Source organism: Drosophila ficusphila, unplaced genomic scaffold (genome assembly GCF_018152265.1).
Source record: "Drosophila ficusphila isolate 14025-0441.05 unplaced genomic scaffold, ASM1815226v1 contig_470, whole genome shotgun sequence".
Classification (NCBI taxonomy): domain Eukaryota; kingdom Metazoa; phylum Arthropoda; class Insecta; order Diptera; family Drosophilidae; genus Drosophila; species Drosophila ficusphila.
Window position 1 is genome coordinate 3,752,593 of NW_025064389.1, and position 27,931 is coordinate 3,780,523.

General features: G+C 39.1%; 3 protein-coding genes across 5 annotated transcripts; all 3 read left to right on the plus strand.

Annotated features, from left to right (window-relative positions):
- The first annotated feature begins 6,426 nt into the window (after positions 1–6,426).
- LOC108091718 (NADH dehydrogenase [ubiquinone] 1 beta subcomplex subunit 2, mitochondrial-like) lies at positions 6,427–12,812 on the plus strand. 3 transcript variants are annotated; one of them, XM_017191061.2, is made up of 4 exons: positions 6,427–6,596; positions 6,654–6,777; positions 6,826–6,896; positions 12,678–12,812. In XM_017191061.2, exons 1-3 carry the CDS (start codon positions 6,499–6,501, stop codon positions 6,892–6,894), a joined length of 291 nt encoding a protein of 96 aa, XP_017046550.1. In that variant the 5' UTR covers positions 6,427–6,498; the 3' UTR covers positions 6,895–6,896; positions 12,678–12,812. The 3 variants fall into 3 exon arrangements, with proteins under 3 accessions (XP_017046550.1, XP_017046551.1, XP_017046549.1); XM_017191062.2 differs by lacking the exon at positions 12,678–12,812 and adding an exon at positions 8,655–8,671; XM_017191060.2 differs by lacking the exon at positions 12,678–12,812 and having other exon boundaries at positions 6,826–6,936.
- Positions 11,886–12,815, plus strand: LOC122320311. The gene is made up of 3 exons (XM_043208490.1): positions 11,886–11,985; positions 12,072–12,592; positions 12,678–12,815. Exons 1-3 carry the CDS (start codon positions 11,886–11,888, stop codon positions 12,813–12,815), a joined length of 759 nt encoding a protein of 252 aa, XP_043064425.1.
- A 112-nt stretch (positions 12,816–12,927) lies between these two features.
- Positions 12,928–20,919, plus strand: LOC122320323. The gene is made up of 2 exons (XM_043208500.1): positions 12,928–14,678; positions 20,215–20,919. Exons 1-2 carry the CDS (start codon positions 12,953–12,955, stop codon positions 20,253–20,255), a joined length of 1,767 nt encoding a protein of 588 aa, XP_043064435.1. The 5' UTR covers positions 12,928–12,952; the 3' UTR covers positions 20,256–20,919.
- Positions 20,920–27,931: the final 7,012 nt, after the last annotated feature.

The window sequence follows — 27,931 nt, forward strand, 5'->3', positions numbered from 1 at the left end:
TCTTCAATCTATACTAATATTATAAAGAGGTAAAATTTGTTTGTTTGTTTGCAGCGAATTGGCTCCGGAACTACTGGTCCGATTTAAAAAATTCTTTCACCACTAGAAAGCTACATTATCGTGGAGTTAAATAGGCTATAATTTATTTTGAAAAAAATTAGGGATCCGTAAGAAAATTGCAATATTGTCGCATATAAAGTGAGTTGCTGGTCATCACACTGACAAACACGCTACCATAGCATTTTAACTCAATTTTTGTGGTTTTGATTTATCATTTCCAAGTGAATTAAGTTTTTTCACATATTATGCAAACCTTAGTGTTCTCTGCTCAGTTAATTTCATGGACAAACGTATATTCACAAAACTTAAGCGAAGAAAGACAAATGAGCACATGGAGATCATTGGCATCATTCAATCGCTTGGCATTCCAATATGATCCCACTGCGAACTACTGTGATAATGAAAGATATTGGACCAATGGCGACTATATACTGATATTGCAGTGCGTTAAAGTTTAAAAGAGAAACGGCTGGATTGTGCTGCGGAAGTGGAAAAGTCAAACTGGAAAAGTGTTAAATCACCATCTATCTATACTTCCATATTTGAAAAATGTTGCAACATTGACTTTTATGTTGTTAAATTGTGTTGACCAGCGAAGCGGACACAGGACCTCTAGTCAACAATAATGGGAAATTATCTTTAATTATTTGCTTATTCAGTCCTCTAAAATCTACGCACATTCTAGTCTCGCCCGACTTCTTTTTAACCAAAACTATGGGGGACGCATAAGGAGATAATTAGGAATAGCCTAATTATATTTTTCTTAAGAAGATCCTTAATTATTTCCGCTCTTTCTCTTTTTCATAATATGACAGACGCCTTGGTGAGCAATGGAATGGTGTTGTATCTGTAACCCTAATGGTCATCTGATAAATAGGTGCTTTCTCATAATCAACATTTTTGCTTAAATAATGTGTTTTTACTATTTTCCTAAATTTTTCTTGCGCTATTTTTCCGAATTCATTCCCTATGCTAATTAATTCGTCTACATTTTCTTCTGTATATGCTAAGTATTTACTAAAAAAATTTTCTTATTCTAACTGATTATTTTGGTTGTCTCTTTGGTTTACTTGTTGCCTATTCTGATTACTTAAATTACTATCTTTATTATAATTGGTTATATGTTTATTGGTGTAAAGAGATGCACAAAATGAATTATTATTGTAATTATTTTTTATTTTATTCGAAAAATTATATTCGGCATTTATTATTTTTTTATGTATTAATTGGACGTTCATTATCTTTAATGAATCTCGGCCCAATAGAGTTGGTAGTGGTAATAAGGTGTCTTCTCCAACTAAAAATGCAATTTTATAAGTTTTACCACGAAAATATAGAGTATACAGCAAAAATGCAAAAATTGCAAAAATGCAATTTTATAAGTTTTACCACGAAAATATAGAGTATACAGCATTTAATTTCTCTAAAAATTAATATTTGTTACCCACCTATACCGTGGTATTTGCTTCTATGCGATTTAAATTTAACGTTATTTGGAACTTATGATTTTTGAATAAAGCTGACTGGACTTTCTATGTCAAAAAAACTTAAAACAGTAATACATCTCTCTTCACCATCAAAAAGTCATAACTTAACAGATTGAACAGCCGCTAGGTTCTCTGTATCCGCCAGTTCCTCATCTTGTACGGCAGCTCTCTTCTTCGGGCAGTCCTGGTACTTGTGGTCTTGACTGTAGCAGTTGAAGCAACCTTCCGGTCTTTTTGGACGTCATCAAATGCCCCATTTTTCTGCAATTAAAGCATCGCACTACCAATTTGCCGAATTGGTCTTCTTCATTTTTCTGGTGTCTTTGGGGTCCCTACGGGTTACAAGCTGATCTGGCATCTTTATTTTATCGTAGATGGTGTTCTTTTTCCGCAACTCGTCCAAGGACTCGCAAAAGGCTAAGGCAGTGGCAGCTCCGGTCTTGTCTTGAAGCCCACTCACAATTACGCGAATCACGTCAGAGTCTGCCAAAATTGCTTGCTTGGAGATGCCACACATAGCGATGTAATATTGGAGTGCGCTTTCATTTGGAAATTTATTTTTAGCTTCCAATTGTTTAATTACGTTCACGCCGTCATTTTCTGTTAGAAGACCGTTAGCAGCTCCCTGCGCAGGGCAGTCCGTGTCATCGGGTTAATATGGAGCATCTGAATTTTGGCTGATCCACACAGCATACGCTTTGCAAACATCCACCGGCGTTGATCCGGTACATCGAACTTATTCATAATGTGTTCAAATTTATTTATCCAATGTTGTATTGGGTAGCCATCATCTCCTGAAAAGCAATTTACCAAGGCTTCAACATTTTTGATATCAATGGTATTGCTTTTACTTGGTCTTCTTGAGCCTCCTTCCAGCAGCTGCACTTCCGCTTCAAGCTCGGCAACACGCTTGCGAGCTAGGTAAAGGTTCTCCAATTTCTTCAAGTGTTGAATTTCCAACAGCATACATTCTGCTTCTCGCGAAAAAACTTGCATCTGATTGTTTCGAAGGCCATTCTCTGTGATTTCATCAACTTCTTTATAAAGCTCACCGCTACTTTGCGCCAGACTATCGCCCGAAGCCACACTATATTCGTCTCTCTCTTTCTCGCGAACATCCTAGTTGACGCCGGTTTCAGAAATGGCGGCCGTCGCCTGTTGCAAATATGAAACTTTCAGGTTTCATCATATTATTCAGTTCCACTAGGTTCTTCTTTATGTTTGTCGCTACGGATTTTTCATTCATTATATTTCTTACGGCGCTGCGCACCCGTCCGATCGTTGCACCTTCGCTGAAACAAACGCCTTTTGTCTTCAAAATGTTGATCAATTCAAGCTTAGATTTTTCAGGATATCACTATATTCCATTGCAGTTCCTCTCCACTATATTTCTTGGGCTATACCCCACACCTGACTTTGTAACCTCTTTTTAGTCTTTTTAAATTCACGTCTTGTTCGCTCCTCTGTTCTTTATTCAGTGACCATATCCTCGATCACTCTCCTCTATACATCGATTACTCTTATTCTATATACTTGACTGAGGAGTCTTGTTTCCTTGAAGATTTATACCGTTGTCTGACATTTTGCGAGCGAAGCGAGTCTCAGTGCGTGCGTTCTCTTCAAAAATTACAATCCAAAAGACTTTTTAACTACGATTTGACACCATCGTTACCCCTTTTTCTCAACACAACTCTGAGCCACACTGACGACTGCATATACAGTCGTCTCACTCTTCTACTATCGAGCAATTCACAAGGATTCACCTTGCAACTCTAAGCCATTCGCTTAAACAGTTGAGCGAGCAATTTAATTAATTAACTACGCTCCGACATACTTATAACTTTCGATATTTGCCATACTTAGTATTTAAAATAATACAATGTTGACAAAATAAATAATTATGGAAAGCATTACATGAAGTTAAATATTCCTTAAATAAATATCCTAAATTAATAAATAAATAGGTGGCGTTAGATTATTAATTAATTTTTGAAACTTTTCTGGGACTAGTATATTTTAATTACAATTTTAATTCGGGGTGGGTCTTTTTCTTTACTTAAATCTAATTTATTTTAATAAATAAGTAGAGTAATAAATAAAAACCTCAGGCCACCCAGAGTGAGTGGCCGATTTTTCCTTTAAAAAAATTCGCCCTCGTTCATGTGGTGCCTCTCTTCCAAATTGTCTAGAACCCAGTCCCCCAGTTCAGTTTTTATTTATTTTTTTGGAATTTCTTTGTATAAATAAATTATATAAATTTTTCACCTTCGATTTAACCTCCTCTATTCTTTTCTAATCTTCTCTTCGCTCTTCGCCAAAAACCACTCAAAATTTTCAAACCCCAACTTCGGTTCATTTGTAAGTTAGTACATTCGGGGAACCAGTCCCTGAAGCTTAGTCATTTCAAATACTTCCTGGACTCACGCACAATCGATAACTCCGATATCGACGGACAGCTGGTAAACACAAATTGTTTACTTCTTTTTTTTTTTTGTTTTTGTTTGCTTTGATGGAATTTTTTTGTTTTTATCGCTAATACGCACATAACACAATGTTGCACTGGGAAACCATTGTCTCCTGAAAAACAATGAACCAAGGCTTCAAAATATTTTATACCCATGATGTCACTTTTACTCGTCCTCTTTGAGCCTCTTTCTAGTAGTTGAATTTCCGCTTTAAGTTCAGCCTCAGGCCTTCGAGCAGGGCCGTATCTAGCATGGGGCAGGTGGGGCGGTGCCCCACGGCCCCCGAAGGGAAGGGGCTCCACCGGGGCCCGTTCTTGTCGACCACTTTTTTAGTTCTGAAAAAGCCTTACCATGGCTTTCGGACTTTCTGAATGTGCATTAAACGGATCACAATAGTCTAACAAAATAAAAAAATTCTAAATTTTTACAGTTTTATTAGATAATGTACAAAACAACATGTTTTCGCTTTATTTCAACATATCTCAGTATCTCATTTGGTAAATACCATTAAAAACGCCGCTTTCTCGCTTTGCAAGCCGCAAATTCGTCGATCGCTTGGCTGAAATCGATCTTTCTTGATCGCTCATTTTCAATCGAGAATAATGCCAATCCACACAATCGCTCTTGCCCCATAGAGCTTCTCAAATAATTTTTAATCAATTTCAATTTCGAAAAAGATCTTTCCGCCGTTGCAACTGTGACAGGAAGTGTCAGAAACATGATACAAGCAGTGCATACATCAGAGTAACTTGACGTTAAGGAACTGTTTTCAATTATGATAATTTCAGCAAGTTGTTTCACACTATCAATCAGACCGATTTTTTTTTCTGAACGCTGTACGCAACGAGAGTAATTGCGATGGAAATGTGGAAGATCACGGAAATTTTTCATGAATTTTTCGGCTTCCAACGAAATTTTCTCGTCAGTTGCATTGATTATGAATTTTGGTTGATCAATTTTGTAGACATCCAGAACAGATTTCATACATAAAAAACAGTCACTGCGAAGTTTTTCTTAGGATTCGAAAGTCTTTCGCCTACAGATAGTTCATCAAAATGTTTTTTCCGTTTTCTGTGCACTTTTTTCTCTGAAAACTGTAAAGGGATGCCAAGTTTTGAACATAAATCTGACAAAAAGTGCCTCGTTTTTCTCAATATTTTCATCATCTTTATATATTTCACCGTAAGTTTGCGGCAAACTGCCGCCTGATTCCACACTATGTTTGTCTCTCTCTTCCTCATACACACTTTCTTTGTCGCCCGTTTCAGAAATTAAGTTCTCAGAAATTACGTTTTTTATTTCAAAATCGAAGGTTGTTAAATTATAAAATTTTCAGTGTTTATCATGTTGTCTGATTATATTAGGTTTCTCACTAGGTTTGTCGTTACGGATTTGTCTCTATTTTTATATTGCACTTTTTACGGCACTGTTGTTCAATGGTCGCGTCTTCGCCGAAATCAACTTTTTTTTTTGTTTTTAAAATGTTAATTAATTCTGGCTTTGTTTTTTTTTTAGAATAATTCTATATTCCATCGTAGGTTCACTTCACTAAAACCTTTGGGCACCCCACACCTGTTTTTATAACAAATTTAGAATCAAGTGTCTCCTTCACTGCGTTACAAACACATGACTGAATTGTAATACTCTTCACGAGCGTATAACAACACGTCGACTTATTAATTAACTTCAGACTTGTTTTGTTTTTGTTGAATTCTTGTTAAGTTTAGTTTGGTGGCTGGGCAACCCCACCGAATCAAAAAATAAAATTGGTCCTTAAATTGATATATGTAGTGTTAAACAGTTTCTTTAAAAGTCGTACACAATGGCTCCACTTCCTTAGGCTGTTCTTTAAGTTCAAAATCGTTTAAGAAGAATTTGAGCGTTTCAGATTCTCTTGAACGAGCCGCAATTTTGGACAAGTCGTGCATAACGCATGGTATTGGTAAGCATAAAAAATTTGCACTTTGAGTTCATCAATAGCTCATATATCTATGTAGATTCTCATCTGTACAAATATTTATTTTCATGTGGAAAAATAGAAGACAATAATCTCTTACAAATAGCGATAATATTTTAATAATATTTTGGTTTTTTTAATATCTAGGTCTATTAAAAGCTAATCGAACGGAATACCGTGCAAAGCGGAAAACTCTCTGTAAAAGGCGAGGAATTTGTTTTTTTTTCTGGTATGTTAAATACGATATTGCTATATACAAAAATAAGTAAAGTGATTTTCCATAAACTGAAATCGTGCGCTAAAACAAAAACACTTATGATGTTCCATTTTTCACTGTTCCACAATCGCCGCTAATTCACCCAGTTTTTTTGTGACGCACATTGTGGTATGAGTTTCAAAATTAAGCTTTGATGAATTGAAGTGGAAATATACCATTATCCTATAATTGAAATAGTTTGGTCTTACTAATAAGATAGGTAAATGGTTACAACATACGATTCGAAGCTTATTTTAAAATTTTTCGAGAACCATGAATATAGCGATGAAAGTGGGTTCTTTTCGAACCTCGATCGGTTGTTTACACCGCCTGAGTATGACGCGTAATATAATTTTAAGAGAAAGTCATGTGTAAGTTTAATCACAGCGAAAACTTTTTATTCTTGTTAACTTACATAAGAATTTTAGTGTGTCTTACCGTAATGCTCCCCCGCCGCACTCGAGGGCAACAAAAGTAGGAGCTGTTACTGTTGGTGGTGCTATGTGGTGGTGGGTAATGTGGCACTTGTGGCATGAACCTGATCATATAACGGTGAGTTTAAATTTTATTAAGTGATTTTGTTTAAAGTTCTTTTTACAGGGCGAATTCGACTACCCAAATCCTTCAAAATGGAGCAACTTTGAGCTGGGTATTCCAAAAGATTCTTAAAAGTAAATGTTGTAGCCAAAATAATAAATACATTACATTTTATTTGTAAGATTTTTGATGTTCTATGAAAAAGGATTTATGTACTGTTTCAGTCGGAATCTTCCATCGCAGTGTGGACGAAAATTTTGTATAATATCATAAAGTAGCTGTCCTAGGAAACACTTGTAATTTAAGAATTATAATAGGGATTGGTTTCGGCATTTTTAGAAAAACGCTTGTAAAAAATTACGCATGCCATTTTTTAATGATAAAACCATGATATTTTAAGTGATTATCGCGCAGCTAAGAATTGTTGGACTCTAAGATGAGCAACGCAAGGATTAGTAGTTTTTGTTGACAGCAGGGAGCATTTTAAATGCGGGGCTTGTGGCACCCAAAGCCGAATGACGGACCCTTATGTCACACAACAAATTTTCCGTAAATCATTAAAAAATTAATTTCGTTCTTGTGGTTAGTTAAAAAAAATAGTAAAAATACTTTACATATCGAGGTTTTTTTGATCATCAATACTTTATCAATTTGATATACATTTGAAAAACCATAATTCATCGTTGTGATATTTTCACAACCTCTTACATGAACACATTTAGCAACAATTTTGTTTTTTTTAAGCCGTTCACTGTGAGACCTAAAAATGTTTTTGTCTGTTTTTGATACCCTTGCAGGTGATATTATAATTTTAGTCAATTGCAGAGCAAAAGGGTATTATAATATCAGTCAAAAGTTTGCAACGCAGTGAAGGAGACACCTCAGACCCATAAGTATATATATTCTTGATCTGCATCACAAGTAGAATCAGAATACGTCTGTACGTCTGTCCGTCTGTCTGTTTCTCTTCAAACTAATCTCTCAGTTTTAAGGGGGGCTTCTCATGTAACATGCCAAAAAGCAGTGGTTTTTTGGGAATTTTTTTCTCTTGGAAAATGAAAACTTACACAAATAATTTTTTGCACATATTTGAAGACATGTTTAAAGTATGAGAAAAACATTTTTTGAAAATTCTAAAAAACAAAATGGCGGACTTATTGAAGGTCGCGTGTAGCTCGACGCGGCTGAGGGACTTATTGCGGTACAGTGTGGAGCAAAAAGTTTTCATCTGAAAAAAACAAAAAAAGTTTGTTGTATGCAGCAAGGTTCAAACGAGTGCGTGAATGTCAGCCACTTCAAAAAATTCGATTTTAAAATATTGAAATCACGTCTTGAAAAAAAAGTGTCATTTTTTCGTCTTTTTTTTTGCTGAATTGGGCTGAAAAGTGTATAAAATAACTTTTTTTTTCACAATTTCAGATATTCACGCACTCGTTCAATGTATAATCTGCAAGACACTTTTTAGAAATCAAAAATCGGTTCAGTAGTTTTTCCGTAATCGTGTACCGCGTTTTTTAAAACATCGTTTTGAGAAAAAACGATTTAAAGTTTTGAGTTAGTGTGGGTCTTGAACTTGAGCGCGCTCGTTCAATCACTGATATTTTCCATAATATTGAGAGTTGAGTTATAAAACTTCGGGAATATACTCTCAAGACGTTATTCTATCGATTTATGACAAAAAAAATATTTTGATTTTTTTTAAATTTTACATGAGAAGCCCCCTTAAAGCTATCTTGCTGAAACTTTACCAAAAGGTGTGTAGTTATTGCACGCAGTATATAAGTCGGAACAGGCCGGATCGGCCGACTTTATCGGATAGCTCCCATACGAGAGAATGAAATAAAAAATTCTCACGCCGTTGTTTTTGATCAGATCGACTTGAATTCTTCAAGATGGCGTTTTCTAACTATTGTACTATTGAATTTCGGATTAATTTGATTAAAATTGGATAACTCTATCATATAGCTGCCACAGGAGAGATCAAAAAATATATATTGAAATAACGGAAATAAAATTATAAAATCGTTGTTTTTCATCAGGCAGGTATGGTTTTTGGAATATAGAGTTTTATTACGATTCTTGAATTACGAATTAAATTTGATCAAAATAGGACAACTATATCATATAGCTCCCATATGATCTATAGTCGAAAATATGAAAAGTGAATAGAAAAATCGTCATAGCTTCGATGTTGTTAGGCTTTATGCATTTTGTTCGACATATTTGAGATCTCCAAGGGTATATAAGTTTCCTTTCTTGTTTTTATCAGAATTAAAAATAACGAAAAACATTACGCTTTTGATTTTGATATATAAATAAATATTGGAAAAATATGATGTTTTTTATCCCACGAGCATGATTTTTAGGATATCGAGTTTTTAACTACCCTCGAATACAAAAAAAATAATTATAAAAATCGGACAACGATATCATATATGTAGCTGCCATTGCAAATATCGAAAAATCTATATATATAGAATTAACGAAAATATAATTATAACATCGTTGCTTATCAGAAGACAAGAATGATTTTTGGAATCAATAGTTTTCTAACGATTCTTGAATTTCGAATTAAATTTCATAAAAATCTTTTAAAAATAATAGAAAAATCGCCACAACTTTGATGTTGTTAAGCTCTTATGTATTTTGTTCGACATACTTGATGTCTGGAAGGGTATATACAGTGGCTCGAAGCTTCTTTCGCGCAAGAACAAAATAAAATTTCAAATCGACATTGATGCCAAACTAGAAAAGATCAAAAAAATTTAAACGCAGTAAATCAAAAATAAACTCTTTATGAACTTACATATATGACAAAGAAAATTTTACTAATCTGCAAAAACAAAACAACTTTTTATATAAAACTAAAAAAACAAGGCACTTCTGTCGTCGAAGCTTATTTCGTTCAAGCACTTTAATGTTAAATAACTTAACTAATTCTTAAATTTATAACTTTTGTTTAACTCCCTTTTTGTAATTATACCCTTGCAGAGCAAAAGGGTATTATAATTTCAGTCAGAAGTTTGCAACGCAGTGTAGAAGACACCTCAGACCCCTTAAAGTATATATTATATGTTCTTGATCAGCATCACGAGCAGAATCCGAATACGTCTGTCCGTCTGTCCTCCTGTCTGTTTCTACGCAAACTAGTCTCTCAGTTTTAAAGCTATCTTGCTGAAAATTTCCCATTATAATTTCAGTCAGAAGTTTGCAACGCAGTGAAGGAGACACCTTAGACCCCATAAAGTATATATATTCTTGATCAGCATTACGATCTGAATCCAAATACGTCTGTACGTCTGTCCGTCTGTGTGTCTGTCTGTCGTCTGTCCGTTTCTCTTCAAACTAGTCTCTCAGTTTTAAAGCTATCTTGCTGAAACTTTCCCAAAAGTTGTGTAGTTGCTGCACGCAGGATATTAGTCGCAAAGGGCCGGATCGGGCGACTATATAGTATAGCTTCAATACTAGATATTTAAATACAAAATTCTATCGCCGTTGTTTTTGATCAGATCGATCATATTGATTTCTTCCAGATGGCGTTTTCTAACTACTATTGAATTTCGGATTAAATTTGATCAAAATCGGATAACTCTATCATATATGTAGCTGGCATAGGAAAGATCGAAATATATATAAATATGTACATATATAAATAATGTAAAAAAAATTATAAAGTCGTTTTTTTTTATTCCTCGACCATTATTTATACAACATCGACTTTTTTAACTACCCTTGAACCGAGAAAAAAATTTCATAAAAATCGGGCAAAATATATCATACAGCTGCCATAGGAAAGATCGAAAAATCTATAAGGAATTAACGGAAATAAAATGATAACATCGTTGTTTTTCATCAGACAATCATTATTTTTTAAATATAGAGTTTTCTAACGACTCTTGAATAACGAATTGAATTTCATCAAAATCGGACGACTATATCATATAGCTGCCATACAAATAATAATCGAAAATATGAAAAATTAATAGAAAAGTCGTTATAACTTCGATGCTGCTTAGCCTTTATTTTTTTTTATAATGCTTTGTTTTGTTTATTGAATCTTCTCCTTACGAGACTAACAATAAGTCTTTCAAATCTTGGGTTGGAAGGTCGCTACGTTGTAGGCGGGTTCTTCTGGAAACCCGAGACAGATCCCTTGCGAGAGGATTTGGGTGGGCTGAGAGTTTTTCCTTGTATGACGCTTTTTGCTTCTCTATTTCATCTTTTAGTGCAAGAATGTCAAGGTCCATTTGGATGGATTGATTTAAGAATAAAGTTGTAAAGCAGTACCTTGTAGTCCAGACACATGGGCGATCGGGCGTTTATAATCCAGTGAAGGCTGCTGGCTTTTAGTTTTAGATGTAGTTTCTTGCATTCGATGTGTCTACGCCATGTTAGAAGTCTGTCGAGGTGGACGTCGAGATACGTTACTTCGTTGACTTGGGGGATCTGTGTACTATTTAAGTAGATCGGAGAGCATGTTTGTCTTTTGTGAGTAAACGTTACGTGTTTACACTTTTGTTCGTTTATTTTGTTACGCCAGTCGGATAGCCACTTCTCTACTACCGTGAGGTGGTTGGCTAATTGTTGCACGGACTGGGCATTTGGAGCGGCTGAGGATCCCAGTATCGTCAGCGAAGGTGGATGTTAGTAGTCGGTCGCTCGTGGGAATATCCGCTCTGTAAAGGACGAATAGAGTTGGTCCAAGTGCGCTTCTTTGTGGGACTGCAACTACAAAATGTTGTCGGATGTTGTTGTGTTGCACCTCATTTGTAGAGATACGACTCAAGTAATTTATGAGTGTATCCGGGAAAGTTTTGATTTTATGCATGAGACCGTTGCCAGGCGAGCATCGCCAACGAATTTTACAAGAATGCCACGACGCGCCCACAGCAGGCCACTTGGGGGTACGGAAGACCATTCTCCGTATCTCTCAGAAATACTATTGGCCTGGCATGTTCCGCGACGTCGGAGCATATGTACGAAAATGTGTCTTGTGCCAAAAGTTTAAAGCAGACCAAAGAAGACAAGTCGGCATGATGCTCACGAGACAGGTAGAGGAACCATTTGCAGTACTATGTGCAGACTTCGTAGGCCCGCTGCCCCGTTCCAAGCAAGGAAACAACATGCTACTTGTTTTCTTCGATGCGTTCACTAAATGGATTGAACTGATCCCTCTACGCAAAGCAACCTCAGCGTCTCTAATTCGAGCCTTCCGTGAACGAGGTTAGGTCACTTCGGAGCACCGAAGAAAATGGTGTGCGATAATGGCACCCAATTTACTAACAAAGCAATTCGAACCTTTCTATCAGGTATTGGAGTAGAGCTCCAGTATACAGCACCCTACTGCCCTCGCGAAAATCCCACTGAAAGGGCGAACCGCACAATCAAGACGATGATCTCGCAGTATCTAGGCGACCAGCAAAACACATGGGACACTCTCAGCCCCGAAATCACTCTTGCATTGAACTCTAGTGTCTCCGACTCGACGGGATACAGCCCGGCATTCCTGCTACAAGGCAGAGAGCCGCGGTTACCCAAAACTTGGTACGAACAAGTCACCCCGGGAACGGGAACTGCACCACAGACGCCCACACAGAGAGCCGACCACTTACGAGAGATCTACAGCATCGTCCAGGGGAACATACAGAGAGCAAGCAAAGATCAGGGTCGCCAGTACAATCTCCGCCGCAGGGAATGGCGTCCGGTCCTAGGATCCTTTGTTTTGGTGCGACAACACCACCTTTCAAAGGCTTCCGAAGGATTCGCGGCGAAGTTAGCGCCGAAGTTTGATGGACCATATAAAGTTGTGGCCTTCACCTCTCCCAATATCGTTCGGTTACGCCTCCCCGGCGAACGAAAGGGGCGGTTAGCCAATATTGCAGATTTAAAAGCTTTCCATTCTCCCTCCCTTACAGGTATCAGCGAATCCGAAGATGACAACCACGAAGACGCAAGCGGCCCGTGCCTACCTATTCCAGCCGAAGAAGATGAGGCGACGACGCCAAGTATCAACGGGGGGTGATTATAAGCATAAACCAACAAACTATTGTTAGCTTTAAGACTTCATTCACTGAAATCTGTTAGCTGCTGCCCGACCTTAGGATTATTTTGCGCATACATATATATATATAGATATTCATATCTTAAGCTAGATAAGGCTCTGTTTTGAAATATTCAGCAGTAAACTATCATGGACCAAGCAAACATTGTCGACCTATGCAGCAGCAGTGAGAGTGACGCGACTCCACCACGAGCTCCGTCACCCAAACCCCGGGACCGGCGTCTCCGGCGCGAGGTACGGCGCACCCGAACAAGGCCACCTTCTGCCCGGTCATCCAACGGGTCGGAGGCAGACCGCGAAAGCGCGAACGCCAGCCCTCCTCACCGCGATGGGGAAATTCCGCATCCTCGCCGTCCTGCCTCACCACGCTGTGCCCCTCCCCCGGAGGCATATGTTGCAGATGACAGCGACGACGAGTGGGCCAGCGGACCACGCGACCCATGGAGCGACGATGGAACCCGCTACGAAGGCGTTTCGCCTCGGTACTGCGACGAACCACGGTATGCCCCATCCCCGGAGGCATACGTCCAGGACGACAGCGACTACAGCAACGGGCCACGGTACGACGACGAGGGAGCCAGCGATGGACGCGACACGCCGAGCGACGCCGGGGTCGGCTATGGAGGCGTTCCACACCAATTCTTCGAACACATCGAAAGGTACGTCACCCGACACAGCCACTGGATCCAGTTGCTCCAGGTCCACTACACCTCGTGCTGGATCCGGATGCCCTTTCGGTCAACAGAGGATCCGATTATAGAACCTCCAATCTCACCGGAGCCTAACCTCGCGCTCGTGGGCCCCGACCCGAGCGACGTCGACGATGCCCTGGACCCGACGGCCCCGCCGAGCACCACACTCAGCGCTGGGCACTCAACCACCGGCCAGGCTCGTCAGCCCGAGCGCGTTCACTCCGCCCCTGACGATGCCCTGGTCCCGACGGCCCCGCCGAGCATCACACTCAGCGCTGGGCACTTAACCACCGGCCAGGCTCGTCAGCCCGAGCGCGTGCATTCCGCTCCTGACGACGCCTTGGACCTAACGACCCCGTCGTGGACCAGTCTCAGCACTGCGTCGCCCTCTGGGCACTCAACCACCGGCCAAGCTCGTAAGCCCGAGCGCGTTCACTCCGCTCCTGGCGATGCCCTGGACCCTACGGCTCCGCCGAGCACCGCATTCAGCGCTGTGCTGCGCCCGGACCACGGAACCATCGACATGGTTGGCCAGTCAAAGTACGCATACGCCGCTCCTGACGCAGCCCTGGACTTGACGCCAGCCACAAAGAACCCCCAAACAGCCTACGGCTCCACAGTTTGTGTTGAAGAACCGGACGACCACGACATCTTTCCCTTGGGAAGCGCACACGCCACTTTCAATCGGATACCGGTCGCTCTCAGGATGCTGCGAGTAGAGGGCACTTATGCCGCTCACGACGCTGCTCGCCAGCTGAACCATGCGGAATCATCGGACACGGCCAGTGGGAAATCTATGGCCTGGTCGTCCCAGTCGAGTAACTCCGACGAAGACGACGTCGCCATATTCCGACGCAGCCGCAGGAGGAAGCGTACCCAGCAACCGCATCCGACAGTGAGTGCCACCAGGCACCCTATCCGCGTCCAAACTCCATCGGAAGCCGGCGCCGACACACTGGAGTTGGGGATATCGGACGAGGCAATGGACGCCCTGATGGCCGAACTCCCACCAGAGGTCGAGAGCATGGTCCTGGACTGGCTGCCCGATGGAGGCGATCCAGCTGCTCCGTTAGTGCACATTGTAGACATCATCCAAGCCCGAGCGCTACAAGCCAGGTCCCGACAGCGGAACCGCCTCCAACGCCCCAAAGGGAAGCTACCGGGTCACCAGCCGAACACACGGCTCCATCTCCATTCTTTTTGACCCCCCGAAGTAGGAAGGGGTGTGACGCCTCATTCAATGAGGCGCACATACTTTCTTTTGTTTATCTTTTTATATCCTTATTGTTATATTTCATTAGTCATGTAAGATAAACGCCTTGAAGTATTTTGTTTTGTAGTTTTAAGTACATCTGCTAAACCGTTACATACAAATAAGATTTAAATTTAAGCTCGAACAACGTTGCCATTTACTTCGCGTCCTGAACCATGTTGCCATTTACTTCGCGTCCTGAACCACGTTGCCATTTACGGCACTATCGATCAACACGCTGACGGTTGACACGTTGTCAGATCGCGACGCTGTCAAAATCGCCACGTTGACAGCCGGGACAGAGGATCGTGATCGTAACTCGATCTCTTCCTTTCCGGACAGCCGTAGCGAGCAGACGTGCGCTCCGCAACTCGGCTTCTCTTCTGCCCCGGTCCGCCGCAGGGAGCAGATGAAAGCTCCACGACCAGGTAAAACCAAATCACGTGTCTCGAGAACCAACGCGCGTCGCGCAGTACAGCCACCGCGGTTTAATCAAACAACCATTATACACACGATACAGACACCGCGGCTTAACAAACAGACATCGGTGCAGCAGCAGGGAAACAAGGCAGGACCAGATCAAATAAAGTGAAGTTATAAATTGTTATCATTTAATTCCAGTGCGTATTTAATTTCGTAGACTTCATAGAAACTAACCCTAACCCTAACCTCTCCGATCCCTACTAGTAGTTAGTGAATCCTCAGGCGTGGCTACGACAATTCCTGGTTAAGACAGAGAACGTCGGCGTGCCCCTGTTGGATTTATATCCCAATCCCTACCAGAAGTTAGTGATCCCTCAGGCGTGGCTACGACAATTCCTGGTCAACCCAGAGAACGTCGGCGTGCCCCTGTTGGATTCATATCCCAATCCCTACCAGTAGTTAGCGATCCCTCAGGCGTGGCTACGACTATTCATCGTCAACCCGGAGAACGTCGGCGTGCCCCTGTTGGATTGATATCCCGATCCCTGCCAGTGGTTGGCGATCCCTCCGGCGTGGCTACGACCCTTCCTGGTTAACCCAGAGGACGTCGGCGTGCCCCGTTCCCGTGCCGTAGCTAGTATTCCTGGGCCCTCTCAGACACGCTCACGTGTTCCTAATCTGTCCTACCAAGCATAGCTTCGGTACAGCCAGGTGTCTCACCGGCACGTGGGAGCTCCCCTCCCGCTCCCCTCTCCGCTAGCTAACGGCGCAGAGCTCGCTAGAGGGTACGCAGTGTGGCCAAAGCCGAAGTACCATTGATCCAAAACCCGCGCTCGACAATTCCTTTCATAAACAAGTTCCCCTGTAAATTACAAATTTCTTGTAAGGATCTCTGGCACGGTCTATCCCGGCCTGAGAAGCATCGTTACAACATCGTTGTTTTTCATCAGACAATCATTATTTTTGAAATTTAGAGTTTTCTAACGACTCTTGAATAACGAATTGAATTTCATCAAAATCGGACGACTATATCATATAGCTCCCATATGATCTATAGTCGTAAATATGGAAAATGAGTAGAAAAATTGTCTTAGCTTCGATGTTGTCTAGCTTTTATGCGTTTTGTTCGACATATTTGATGACTGCATGGGTATATAAGCTTCGGCTTGCCGAAGCTAGCTTCCTTTCTTGTTCTTTAGGGTTTTGCTATCTGGCTCGAGCTCGACCTTAAAGAGTGGTTGCGGCTTTTTATTTTTTTGATAATGTTGCTAACATGCTTAGCAGAGAATCCCTTGTTTTTAAGGGCTTCTAGTATCTCAGAGGGGGAGACGTCGGGTTCGATTCCTTTTAGTACTACTTGTAGCCCTTTACTGCTTTTTAGTTGGTAGGTTTAAAAGTTATTTTTTGTTTCCTCCAGGTAATTAGACACAGTTCGGTAGTGTTCTTCATTTTTGATTAGAACTTTCGTTTCGTGGATGTTCCTTTTAATAAGCGGAACAACATGAGAATGTTCTGCCCCGACCAGCGCAACAATTTTGTTGACCAGGACGTTTGAGCTTTTTTCCCTAATATAAATAGGTGGGGGCTTTGGTTTCTTTTGAGTCAGTGGCTCCGGCTCAGCTTGGCTCTCACCATCTGCTAAGACGGAAAATCTGTTGCTGTTGTTGGAAATCCTGGTTTTTTCTTTGGTTTGGATTGCACGGTCTTTGGTTTGTTAAGTAAGCTTACTCTTAATCTGGATGTAGCGATCCATACCGTTCTGTATGACCGGAACCGCTTGTTGCTTTTCGTAGCTTACGGTTTTTGTTGACATTGCAGTTGGCGATGGAGCCTTTGACACCGATTTCGCAGTATTGGTCGTTGCTTTAGTTTGTAACATTCGTATAACATTCATATATAGGTAAACATCAAATATAACAACCTTTGTATAACAGACATAAACCACGCTTAAAAGCTTCAAAGCTCCTTTGACCGATCAATGTAACTAAACTTCAAAGCTCCTTTAATTACCATATGTTTCATATTGACTAATGTAAGATTACGATAAGTACATAAGAACAGTTAGGATTAAGCTTATGCATAAGAACCAATGTAAACCAAAAACGTATAAAAGACGGGCCTTGAGCTCGAATAAAATCATTCAAGTAGGCGTACTACATGACGATCCTGCCTATTATCGGCAAAGAAAAAAAAAATATATATATAAGAGCCCAAGCCAATACTATACGGCATGCTCAATATTCAGAACAAAAAAGCCGTAGACAATATACAGGCTACATCCACATCAGAGCCGCACCTGCAGGACGAAAGGTTGGAGAATCCATACAGTGGGCCCAACAACGTTACTTCAAGTGGAAAGGCGAAAAAAGCGAACACCTGGAGGCCATCAAGGAGGCGCTAATAATCAACCCAGAAGCCGGCCCGAAACCACGCGTCGTATGGAAAACACCAAACGCATCACCGCCAGCAAAAAGACAGCGAGGAGGGAAGATCGTCAAACTCCGAAGGCTACGAGCAGCACTGCTATCGCTCGTCAACCACGAGCCACCACCACCTTGGGACGAAGCCTGCGAAATATGGAGAAGGATTGACGCCATCGAAAAGCAACAAGAAACTGACGCACAAAGACGACACCAACAACAACAACAATAACAAAAAAAAAATAAAAATCAACTTGGCGAAAACGCCGTTGTTATAAAATTTAAAAACAAAAAAAAAAAAAAAAAAAAAAAAAAAATATTAAAATTATTATGAATGAATTTAAAATTTGAAACAAACCAAATTAAAATTATTACCTATGTATATATAGAAGATTAAAATGTAAATAAAAGAAATGAATGAATTTAAAATTTAAAAACAAACAAAATTAAAATTGTTATTTATAAGGCTAAAATTAAAATTATTATGAATGAATTTAAAATTTGAAACAAACCAAATTAAAATTATTACCTATGTATATATACAAGATTAAAATGTAAATAAAAGAAATGAATGAAGTTAAAATTTAAAACAAGCAAAATTAAAATTGTTATTTATAAGGCTAAAATTAAAATATACATATTAAAATTATTATGAATGAATTTAAAATTTGAAACAAACCAAATTAAAATTATTACCTATGTATATACATATACAAGATTAAAATGTAAATAAAAGAAATGAATAAATTTAAAATTTAAAAACAAACAAAATTAAAATTGTTATTTATAAGGCTAAAATTAAAAATAAAATAGATAAATAAAATAAATTTAAATTTAAATAAATTAATGTACACTTAAAAAAAAAAAAAAAAAACAAGGGAATTTAAATAATTTAATTTTGAGAAATTATTAAGCTTATAGTGATTTAAAATTTTTGCCAACATTATAATTAAATTATAAATGTCAATGGAGTGGGAAGACATAAAGGACAAAATAGAATCACATAAAGAAAATTTTGATAAAGCCTACAAGTGTCTCAACAAAAACATATATATTCAACCATCTACAATTAAGATTTAATTTAATTAATTTTCAATAATAAAGAGGTGACGCATTTTCAAAGTTGTAAAGTTGCTTGTGGGCAACTTTGGGCCATTGCAATACATAATATATACACACCATACTATGAGACCGAAAGAGAAAGGTTTATCAAATGAAGACATTGAGAGGATTATCAACTTTGATTGGGATGCCTCCACTGACGAAGAAAGTGGTGATGAAATGGAAGATATCTCTGCAGTTCTGGAGAAGAATTTAAAAGATATCGTGGACAAAGGAGAATCAATAGAGATTGAATATACAGTTCGTTTCATTTGGATAGGACACCTAGCAACATTTATGGTTAATCGCTCGTAGCGAAGACAAAAATCGTTGAAAGCTAAAATTGTTTTTTAAGTTATAATCTCTGTTCTATTATGATTCTAAAATGAAGTTACATTTTTTCATTATTGCTTTCCCTACTTTTTTATTTGAGTTTTTGCACTGCTGCATGGTTTTTTGCATGCTGAAAATCGTTTCATTTGGATAGGACACTTGTCAGTAATCACTTGTGTACAGTGCGCAGTTTGTTTAAAACGTTTTTTTTTTCAATCTGATGCTATTATTGATCAAATGAAACTAAAAAAGGCCTTGGATCGGCACTCCAGGATAAAGATGGGAAAATTATGGGGGAAAATTTATGCATATTTGGACTCAGGCCTTAATGTGAGCCAAATCGCCACGAAAATAAAAAAAATCGAGAAATGTTGTACACAATTAATTAACAGATAATGAAAACTATAAAAAAAAAAATTATAAAGGGCTCCAAAAAACAAAGTTTAACGTTCGAGATAAGCGGCTTCTAGTGAAAAAGGCCTCAAATTTCACCATGTCCTGCGCCGGTTTGGCTCATTATGAGGCCAACAAGGTGTCTAAAACACCATTTGGCGGACTTTACACACTTGCTAACACTTGGTGCCATCAAAAATGGCAAGTTCTCCAAGAATCACAGAGATCCATCATCAGGCGCGGCACAATTTTGGAAAATACAATTTTGAAACGAATTGGCGCTCAGTAAAGGTTCCTTCTAAGCTTTATTTTAATACTTTTTAATGTTGGCCTCTTATCAAGCGATATATTGGAATTTTGTTATACTTGGGAGTAATAAAAGTTCCGCAACTGAAAATGGCTTGGTCAAAAGAATTAAAGCTTACTGCTATATCAGATTCAATGCCACGAGGAAGGTTTGAAAAAATAAAATAACGTTTACATTTCAACGATAACACTAAACAATCCAAAAAAGGGGATGAGAATTATGATAAGCTGTACAAGATACGCCCTTTACTAGACATTCTCAAAGAAAGTTTCGGTAAACTACCCCAAGAAGAGCATCAAAGCGTTGATAAGCAAATCATTGCGTACAAAGGTATTCAAATTTAAATTTATTAGAAAAATATATCTTCAATTTAAATTTGGTTTCCAGGTCAATCGTCATATAAGCAATACAATCCAGCTAAGCCTCACAAATGGGGTCTGAAAATGTTCGCCCCAAAGGGAAGCTACCGGGTCACCAGCCGAACACACGGCTCCATCTCCATTCTTTTTGACCCCCCGAAGTAGGAAGGGGGTGTGACGCCTCATTCAATGAGGCGCACATACTTTCTTTTGTTTATCTTTTTATATCCTTATTGTTATATTTCATTAGTCATGTAAGATAAACGCCTTGAAGTATTTTGTTTTGTAGTTTTAAGTACATCTGCTAAACCGTTACATACAAATAAGATTTAAATTTAAGCTCGAACAACGTTGCCATTTACTTCGCGTCCTGAACCATGTTGCCATTTACTTCGCGTCCTGAACCACGTTGCCATTTACGGCACTATCGATCAACACGCTGACGGTTGACACGTTGTCAGATCGCGACGCTGTCAAAATCGCCACGTTGACAGCCGGGACAGAGGATCGTGATCGTAACTCGATCTCTTCCTTTCCGGACAGCCGTAGCGAGCAGACGTGCGCTCCGCAACTCGGCTTCTCTTCTGCCCCGGTCCGCCGCAGGGAGCAGATGAAAGCTCCACGACCAGGTAAAACCAAATCACGTGTCTCGAGAACCAACGCGCGTCGCGCAGTACAGCCACCGCGGTTTAATCAAACAACCATTATACACACGATACAGACACCGCGGCTTAACAAACAGACATCGGTGCAGCAGCAGGGAAACAAGGCAGGACCAGATCAAATAAAGTGAAGTTATAAATTGTTATCATTTAATTCCAGTGCGTATTTAATTTCGTAGACTTCATAGAAACTAACCCTAACCCTAACCTCTCCGATCCCTACTAGTAGTTAGTGAATCCTCAGGCGTGGCTACGACAATTCCTGGTTAAGACAGAGAACGTCGGCGTGCCCCTGTTGGATTTATATCCCAATCCCTACCAGAAGTTAGTGATCCCTCAGGCGTGGCTACGACAATTCCTGGTCAACCCAGAGAACGTCGGCGTGCCCCTGTTGGATTCATATCCCAATCCCTACCAGTAGTTAGCGATCCCTCAGGCGTGGCTACGACTATTCCTCGTCAACCCGGAGAACGTCGGCGTGCCCCTGTTGGATTGATATCCCAATCCCTGCCAGTGGTTGGCGATCCCTCCGGCGTGGCTACGACCCTTCCTGGTTAACCCAGAGGACGTCGGCGTGCCCCGTTCCCGTGCCGTAGCTAGTATTCCTGGGCCCTCTCAGACACGCTCACGTGTTCCTAATCTGTCCTACCAAGCATAGCTTCGGTACAGCCAGGTGTCTCACCGGCACGTGGGAGCTCCCCTCCCGCTCCCCTCTCCGCTAGCTAACGGCGCAGAGCTCGCTAGAGGGTACGCAGTGTGGCCAAAGCCGAAGTACCATTGATCCAAAACCCGCGCTCGACAATTCCTTTCATAAACAAGTTCCCCTGTAAATTACAAATTTCTTGTAAGGATCTCTGGCACGGTCTATCCCGGCCTGAGAAGCATCGTTACAACATCGTTGTTTTTCATCAGACAATCATTATTTTTGAAATTTAGAGTTTTCTAACGACTCTTGAATAACGAATTGAATTTCATCAAAATCGGACGACTATATCATATAGCTCCCATATGATCTATAGTCGTAAATATGGAAAATGAGTAGAAAAATTGTCTTAGCTTCGATGTTGTCTAGCTTTTATGCGTTTTGTTCGACATATTTGATGACTGCATGGGTATATAAGCTTCGGCTTGCCGAAGCTAGCTTCCTTTCTTGTTCTTTAGGGTTTTGCTATCTGGCTCGAGCTCGACCTTAAAGAGTGGTTGCGGCTTTTTATTTTTTTGATAATGTTGCTAACATGCTTAGCAGAGAATCCCTTGTTTTTAAGGGCTTCTAGTATCTCAGAGGGGGAGACGTCGGGTTCGATTCCTTTTAGTACTACTTGTAGCCCTTTACTGCTTTTTAGTTGGTAGGTTTAAAAGTTATTTTTTGTTTCCTCCAGGTAATTAGACACAGTTCGGTAGTGTTCTTCATTTTTGATTAGAACTTTCGTTTCGTGGATGTTCCTTTTAATAAGCGGAACAACATGAGAATGTTCTGCCCCGACCAGCGCAACAATTTTGTTGACCAGGACGTTTGAGCTTTTTTCCCTAATATAAATAGGTGGGGGCTTTGGTTTCTTTTGAGTCAGTGGCTCCGGCTCAGCTTGGCTCTCACCATCTGCTAAGACGGAAAATCTGTTGCTGTTGTTGGAAATCCTGGTTTTTTCTTTGGTTTGGATTGCACGGTCTTTGGTTTGTTAAGTAAGCTTACTCTTAATCTGGATGTAGCGATCCATACCGTTCTGTATGACCGGAACCGCTTGTTGCTTTTCGTAGCTTACGGTTTTTGTTGACATTGCAGTTGGCGATGGAGCCTTTGACACCGATTTCGCAGTATTGGTCGTTGCTTTAGTTTGTAACATTCGTATAACATTCATATATAGGTAAACATCAAATATAACAACCTTTGTATAACAGACATAAACCACGCTTAAAAGCTTCAAAGCTCCTTTGACCGATCAATGTAACTAAACTTCAAAGCTCCTTTAATTACCATATGTTTCATATTGACTAATGTAAGATTACGATAAGTACATAAGAACAGTTAGGATTAAGCTTATGCATAAGAACCAATGTAAACCAAAAACGTATAAAAGACGGGCCTTGAGCTCGAATAAAATCATTCAAGTAGGCGTACTACATGACGATCCTGCCTATTATCGGCAAAGAAAAAAAAATATATATGTCGGAGGGTCGTTTGTATTATCCATCACTTTAACTAAAATTCTCAGCAGCAAGTTCCGTTCGATTGCCAGGCGCTTTCTGAACTGACTCCCAAGAGTCTACTTTCCAAATTTATACTTTCTACTCAATTCTTATACATTGTTAGCCATCTCTTTCTAACATGTATGTCAGCGCTTAACGAACAGACCTCACTTGGCAGCAGTCTAAATCTGTCCTGCTCTGCCATGCTTTCACTCAAGGGATTTCTAACTTCCTTTTTTAATTGTCCCTGCTTCACATTAAAGAAGGCCCCGCTTCACCTGTCCTGACCAAGAGACCAAAGTAGGCCCCGTTTCATCTGATCCGACACGGCCTTCCTGACGATTCACACGTCCTCGTGTGTTACCTTAAAATCACAGTATTCTCAAATTTCAGTTCTCATTACATTTCATTATCAACAAACATTTCATTACATTTTCTACACATAAGTTTTGAGGCATTTAGACAAAATAAACAAATTGATTTCTTAATAACATTTCACAAATTACATTTTCATTTTAATCATAATTTACAATTCAGACTTGACTAATTGCATAGCTTTATCAACTGGTGTATTTCCTTTTACACCCACATACTGACCCCCGCCATAACAAGTCCTTCTGTTATGGTGCGGTCATCACTAACCCCCGCCATAACAATTCCTTCTGTTATGGTGCGGTTATCACTAACCCCCGCCATAACAATTCCTTCTGCTATGGTGCGGTTATTCTATCCCCTCTTGGGATTCCAAGGCATCCACCGTGCCTTCCATATCATCATTCCCCACATGGGAATCAGAAGCATCTGCACTAAAGTCGTCTAAATCTTTATCAATTTCATTATTTATTTGTCTATTTGGCAATGCCCTCAAAAACTCATGCGCATATTTATAAGTTCTTTTGCTAGTTAAAGATTTTAAAGTGTACCGATCTCCATCTAATAGTTCAATTATTTCAAAAAGACCTTTATACTGAACTTGCAAAGTTACGGCCCCGATCCGCTATAATTCGATTTGGGACTCCAAACAAACACACGACGGCTGATATAATAAACAAATTTTGTAAACGCATCTACCAAAACAATAACGTACTCCTTTAAGTCATTTTTTCCACTCATCTTTCCTGCTAATTTACAGGTGATGCAATTTTCGACAAACCTACGAACGTACTTCGACATGTTTTCGAAACAGTAAAAACCATAAACTTTATCGTTTTCTCCCAACCTAGATGCATAATAGATTCGTGGACGTGCTCATCTAAATGCCCTAGGGATTACAAGCAAACATTTGGTTTGGCCGTTTCCTTGTATTTTCTTATATAAAACTCCTTTTCGCGGTTCATAGGTTTTATCTAAGTTTTCCGGCAATTCGTTATTTTTAAGCTTAACTATTATCTCTGCTACCTCAGGATCACGTATCTGTTCAGAAACTAGCCAATTAGCAGTTATCTCAGTCAATTCAACCCGTTTTTCCACTATTTTTTCCACACTTCTATTCTCTTTAACCAGGGGATTCCTTGACAAAAAATCTACGTGTGCCATTCGTTTTCCCTTCTTATATTGGATGTCAAAATCAAACGACTGTAAAAAGGCCCACCATCGATGCACCCTCGGCAATAGGTCTAATTTTGTACGACTAGCTTTCAGCGAGTTGCAATCAGTAAACACTACAAATTTTGTAGTGACGACTGCCTAAGTCTCAAGTTCGTAAGAGTGGTATTTTGATTCAGCAAGTGATGTGCATTTACTAAAATATTCAACAACATGGGGCTTTTTATCTATTCTGTGTAGCAATACTGTTCAACATTTATATTGGAAAGAATTTGCATTGTGCTACAGATGAAGTCGTTACCTATGCCATTCAGTTTTACAATATTATTAAGTCTTTTTCATTTCAATTTCTCTGCAACACTTTCCTTAACTAATGAGCACTCTGCTCCGGAATCAAAGCAAATTGGAATGAGCTCACCGGATACATTATTTTTTCCCTTTGGCGGGGCCACAGTGCAAAAGTCCACACGCTTTTCGCACATATTCTTCTTCTTCTATATACGAGGTCGACTGTTGTACACCAGGCTGAGGCGTCTGCTCCGCCACCATCGGGATTAAATTTGGGTAAGGTGTCATGCGTAGCCTTATCGTCCGCTGCCGAAGTCCTTGGTGTCTGCATAGATTTTATTAGCTCCATCAGGGTTCGGTTCTGGGCTTCCAACGCTGCCATATATTGTCCAGGAGTATTGTCTGTAGGCGAGGCGAATCCCACTTCTGATGTCGGAGGGTCGTTTGTATTATCCATCACTTTAACTAAAATTCTCAGCAGCAAGTTCCGTTCGATTGCCAGGCGCTTTCTGAACTGACTCCCAAGAGTCTACTTTCCAAATTTATACTTTCTACTCAATTCTTATACATTGTTAGCCATCTCTTTCTAACATGTATGTCAGCGCTTAACGAACAGACCTCACTTGGCAGCAGTCTAAATCTGTCCTGCTCTGCCATGCTTTCACTCAAGGGATTTCTAACTTCCTTTTTTAATTGTCCCTGCTTCACATTAAAGAAGGCCCCGCTTCACCTGTCCTGACCAAGAGACCAAAGTAGGCCCCGTTTCATCTGATCCGACATATATATATAAGAGCCCAAGCCAATACTATACGGCATGCTCAATATTCAGAACAAAAAAGCCGTAGACAATATACAGGCTACATCCACATCAGAGCCGCACCTGCAGGACGAAAGGTTGGAGAATCCATACAGTGGGCCCAACAACGTTACTTCAAGTGGAAAGGCGAAAAAAGCGAACACCTGGAGGCCATCAAGGAGGCGCTAATAATCAACCCAGAAGCCGGCCCGAAACCACGCGTCGTATGGAAAACACCAAACGCATCACCGCCAGCAAAAAGACAGCGAGGAGGGAAGATCGTCAAACTCCGAAAGCTACGAGCAGCACTGCTATCGCTCGTCAACCACGAGCCACCACCACCTTGGGACGAAGCCTGCGAAATATGGAGAAGGATTGACGCCATCGAAAAGCAACAAGAAACTGACGCACAAAGACGACACCAACAACAACAACAATAACAAAAAAAAAAATAAAAATCAACTTGGCGAAAACGCCGTTGTTATAAAATTTAAAAACAAAAAAAAATTTAAAAAAAAAAAAAAAATATTAAAATTATTATGAATGAATTTAAAATTTGAAACAAACCAAATTAAAATTATTACCTATGTATATATAGAAGATTAAAATGTAAATAAAAGAAATGAATGAATTTAAAATTTAAAAACAAACAAAATTAAAATTGTTATTTATAAGGCTAAAATTAAAATTATTATGAATGAATTTAAAATTTGAAACAAACCAAATTAAAATTATTACCTATGTATATATACAAGATTAAAATGTAAATAAAAGAAATGAATGAAGTTAAAATTTAAAACAAGCAAAATTAAAATTGTTATTTATAAGGCTAAAATTAAAATATACATATTAAAATTATTATGAATGAATTTAAAATTTGAAACAAACCAAATTAAAATTATTACCTATGTATATACATATACAAGATTAAAATGTAAATAAAAGAAATGAATAAATTTAAAATTTAAAAACAAACAAAATTAAAATTGTTATTTATAAGGCTAAAATTAAAAATAAAATAGATAAATAAAATAAATTTAAATTTAAATAAATTAATGTACACTTAAAAAAAAAAAAAAAAAAACAAGGGAATTTAAATAATTTAATTTTGAGAAATTATTAAGCTTATAGTGATTTAAAATTTTTGCCAACATTATAATTAAATTATAAATGTCAATGGAGTGGGAAGACATAAAGGACAAAATAGAATCACATAAAGAAAATTTTGATAAAGCCTACAAGTGTCTCAACAAAAACATATATATTCAACCATCTACAATTAAGATTTAATTTAATTAATTTTCAATAATAAAGAGGTGACGCATTTTCAAAGTTGTAAAGTTGCTTGTGGGCAACTTTGGGCCATTGCAATACATAATATATACACACCATACTATGAGACCGAAAGAGAAAGGTTTATCAAATGAAGACATTGAGAGGATTATCAACTTTGATTGGGATGCCTCCACTGACGAAGAAAGTGGTGATGAAATGGAAGATATCTCTGCAGTTCTGGAGAAGAATTTAAAAGATATCGTGGACAAAGGAGAATCAATAGAGATTGAATATACAGTTCGTTTCATTTGGATAGGACACCTAGCAACATTTATGGTTAATCGCTCGTAGCGAAGACAAAAATCGTTGAAAGCTAAAATTGTTTTTTAAGTTATAATCTCTGTTCTATTATGATTCTAAAATGAAGTTACATTTTTTCATTATTGCTTTCCCTACATTTTTATTTGAGTTTTTGCACTGCTGCATGGTTTTTTGCATGCTGAAAATCGTTTCATTTGGATAGGACACTTGTCAGTAATCACTTGTGTACAGTGCGCAGTTTGTTTAAAACGTTTTTTTTTTCAATCTGATGCTATTATTGATCAAATGAAACTAAAAAAGGCCTTGGATCGGCACTCCAGGATAAAGATGGGAAAATTATGGGGGAAAATTTATGCATATTTGGACTCAGGCCTTAATGTGAGCCAAATCGCCACGAAAATAAAAAAAATCGAGAAATGTTGTACACAATTAATTAACAGATAATGAAAACTATAAAAAAAAAAATTATAAAGGGCTCCAAAAAACAAAGTTTAACGTTCGAGATAAGCGGCTTCTAGTGAAAAAGGCCTCAAATTTCACCATGTCCTGCGCCGGTTTGGCTCATTATGAGGCCAACAAGGTGTCTAAAACACCATTTGGCGGACTTTACACACTTGCTAACACTTGGTGCCATCAAAAATGGCAAGTTGTCCAAGAATCACAAAGATCCATCATCAGGCGCGGCACAATTTTGGAAAATACAATTTTGAAACGAATTGGCGCTCAGTAAAGGTTCCTTCTAAGCTTTATTTTAATA

Coding starts and splice junctions, on each gene's coding strand:
- LOC108091718 (XM_017191061.2), top strand. CDS start 6,499: ATGAATATAGCGATGAAAGTGGGTTCTTTTCGAACCTCGATCGGTTGT. Junction 6,597..6,653: donor ATTTTAAGAGAAAGTCATGT/GTAAGTTTAATC, acceptor TAAGAATTTTAG/TGTGTCTTACCGTAATGCTC. Junction 6,778..6,825: donor ATGAACCTGATCATATAACG/GTGAGTTTAAAT, acceptor TTCTTTTTACAG/GGCGAATTCGACTACCCAAA.
- LOC122320311 (XM_043208490.1), top strand. CDS start 11,886: ATGCTACTTGTTTTCTTCGATGCGTTCACTAAATGGATTGAACTGATC. Junction 11,986..12,071: donor TCGAGCCTTCCGTGAACGAG/GTTAGGTCACTT, acceptor CCTTTCTATCAG/GTATTGGAGTAGAGCTCCAG. Junction 12,593..12,677: donor CCTTCACCTCTCCCAATATC/GTTCGGTTACGC, acceptor CCTCCCTTACAG/GTATCAGCGAATCCGAAGAT.
- LOC122320323 (XM_043208500.1), top strand. CDS start 12,953: ATGGACCAAGCAAACATTGTCGACCTATGCAGCAGCAGTGAGAGTGAC. Junction 14,679..20,214: donor CCCCAAAGGGAAGCTACCGG/GTCACCAGCCGA, acceptor GGAAGCTACCGG/GTCACCAGCCGAACACACGG.